The following is a 2701-nucleotide window of genomic DNA, read 5'->3' as shown; positions in this document are numbered from 1 at the left end:
TTTTTTTTTTTTTTTTTTTAATTTATTTCTGTCCAGCTCTTTGGTCAGCATGCAGGTCACATACACAGGCACTGCCATGCAAACTTGCAAACCCAGTATAACAGCAGCTTCTTACAAGTGCTGTTTCTCATCCTAAGCAATCTCCTCCAGAAATTTTCAATCGCAAGGCAACATACAAGACGCCTAACTATTTTATATCCTATGATCCTACCATTTCTCAATCTGTTGCTATTTTGGCCACTCATTAGGTCACTTTCCAAATATTGTGTACAGCTATGTGTCAATCATTGTCACAGCCCAGCTCCAGGCTAAGCCAATCCAGGACAAAACTGGGAGGAAAAAAATGCCAGCCAAAGCAAGCACTGTGCAGAAAACAGTCAACGATTTAACTGTGGAAGGCTACGTGTCTTCCAAAGATAGCATAAGCCCACTTGATGCACAAGTAGCACACAGCACTGTTGCTCCCCAAAATAGTTCTACACACTCAAAATACTTAGTTTATGCTGACTGGCACCTGCAAATAAACAGATGTTAGAATTTCAAGAGCTGAGAGCATGACACTGTAGGAAACTCTTGGGTGGCTCCTGCCTGAAAGCAGCCTAACTCGGTTTCTGGAAAGAGCAAAACATCTAGCATATGGACAGAACTTTTCCTACTGAGCAAGATCATCTCTAACACTTTCTAAACCTGTCAGTGGAAGCAGCTGTATAAGCAAGCAGCATTAGCTGGGGGAGATGAAAGCATTCCCACTTCCTTCAGAGCACACTTGGTGGGTACTGCTGTGCCCTAGGAGGTGGCCATGCCCCTTCCCTCATCCCCAAGCATGAGCTGCATTAATACATAGCTCAGATCAAGCCTGGAAGCAAAGACATGACTTGTGCAAGATCCCTTCCCTCAGAGGATAAGGAGTTGTGCCACAGTGGGTCCAGGTGGCAGCTCCCTGCAGCAGGGCCAATTGGTGGCACAGGTTTGGCTGCTGCCTGCAGGGTGACCTGGGTAAGGCCTGAGAAGCCAGGGAGACAGTGCTCCAGAGGGAAGTGGTAAAGGGGTATAAGGGGGGAAAATGGAGAGAGATGTGAACCAAGAGGAAAGGGAGAGAGTATGACAAAAGAATTAACTCCTACTTATGAAAAGCGTAAGTAGAAACAGGAGAATGAAGTCAGGAGAAACTTCAGGAAAATTTCTGGAAGCTGTTTCGGGGGCTTTGTGCATATGCCCTTCATCTGCTTTTGTGGGTGGTTCTTTGTTTTGTGTTTTTTTTCAGCCTTCTTTCTCCCCAGAAGAAGGAGCCACAGTAAGCACAGCATACCCTCAGTGCACCAGCCCCAGGGATGGGCAACCTCCCACTCTAGGCAGGGGACATATAACTGAACCTGGCTCTTGTGGCTACCTGGGGAGCACAGAGCTCTTGCTTCGCATGGACTAGCAAAACCTATCTGGTAATAGGGGGCTGCGGTATGCTGCCCATTCCAGCAAAATCGATGTGCTGCAAAGGATGTGTGTTCCTACATCAAGTATTCTGTGTTATATGCTTGCTAAGGCTGACTGGATTGTAAGTTATATGCCCTCGAAAATAGTTTGAGAGTGGATGTCTTTGCAAGATTCTTAAGCAAGAAATGATTTCTAATTAAGGAAAAAAGAATGTGTATACAGCCTGAACTCCTTACTCCTAACAGCTGTAATATGGTGACTGGTGGGGAATTTGAGTTGTTTTCATTGAACAACCCTGTCACTGATGGATTAGAAATAGGTATTTTGACTGAGAACACTTCTGAAGCCTGTGCTGGGAAGACTCAGAAATGTCCCTCTCTGGGCAGTACTCAAGAGGTTGGGCACAGCGCTCCAAACCCTCACCCAGTGCAGCCACCATAGAACGCCCGAGACGAGAGCCCTCCCCAGGGCTCACACAGCACTGCTGTTTGGAGGGTTTTAGCTGCCGTGCACCAGTGGAGACCCCCATTGCAGAAGTGCTTGACCCCAACAACTTCCTGTGGCAAGGCACTCTGCAGCAGATTGTCTTTGCCTGCCCCTGAGTTATTTAATTTCCTTCCCTTGGGTCCCTACAGCCCAGTCTCGCCCGACAAAACGCACGCTCAACTTTTTTGCTTTTGTCACGTCCCTTCTTATACTTTCTTAGCCTATAATTTAGATACAAAAGTGATTTAGTGACTATAGCTAGAGAGAAGAAAGTGATTTAAATATCACTTTTAAATAGAGGGGACGCGTCTCGCTGTTAGTAGGGACGCGGTGTTTTCCGTGCGTCCATCCCTCCACCTCCTCCGCACTTCTGGCAGCGGGGCGGTCGGATCCTGGTAACCATTTACCACACTGTCAACACGGGTTAGCGGGACAGCGGCGTGGGGCAGCGTCCCCGCGGTCCCCCGTGGGGCGGAAGGCGGCCGAGGGCTCGGCATCATGGCGGTTGGGGCACTCACCTCGCTGCGCTGGAGCTGGAAGAAGCTGTTGAGATAGCTGGAGCTGAGCGAGGAGCTCAGCTCCGGGGGGCTCTTGGTGTAGCCGAGGTCGGGGTGCTGCGAGGAGGAGGGCTCGGGGCGGAAGGCATCGAACGCGCTGGCCTGGTGCGTGTCTTGCAGCGAGAGATAGACCCAGTTGAGGAGCTGGGCGGGCTGGTACACGGACGCGGCGCTGGTGTCGATGGCTGACAACAAGCTCATCTTTCCCCCGAGCGGCGGCCGTCTCC

General features: G+C 49.9%; 1 protein-coding gene across 3 annotated transcripts in view; it reads right to left on the bottom strand.

The window, feature by feature from the left end:
- The window catches only part of ZCCHC24 (zinc finger CCHC-type containing 24), a 103637-nt gene extending 100942 nt beyond the window's left edge, over positions 1 to 2695 (bottom strand). For all 3 annotated transcript variants that reach the window (XM_010714330.3, XM_010714331.2, XM_010714332.2), the window contains exon 1: positions 2436 to 2695. In XM_010714330.3, the coding sequence (XP_010712632.1) occupies positions 2436 to 2675 (240 nt within the window). In that variant the 5' untranslated portion in view covers positions 2676 to 2695. The remainder of the gene's footprint in view (positions 1 to 2435) is intronic.
- Positions 2696 to 2701: the final 6 nt, after the last annotated feature.

The sequence above is a fragment of the Meleagris gallopavo genome, chromosome 8 (assembly GCF_000146605.3).
Source record: "Meleagris gallopavo isolate NT-WF06-2002-E0010 breed Aviagen turkey brand Nicholas breeding stock chromosome 8, Turkey_5.1, whole genome shotgun sequence".
In the NCBI taxonomy this organism is placed as follows: Eukaryota; Metazoa; Chordata; class Aves; order Galliformes; family Phasianidae; genus Meleagris; species Meleagris gallopavo.
Note: the sequence above shows the minus strand (reverse complement) of the source record. Positions and strands in the feature narration are given on the sequence as shown.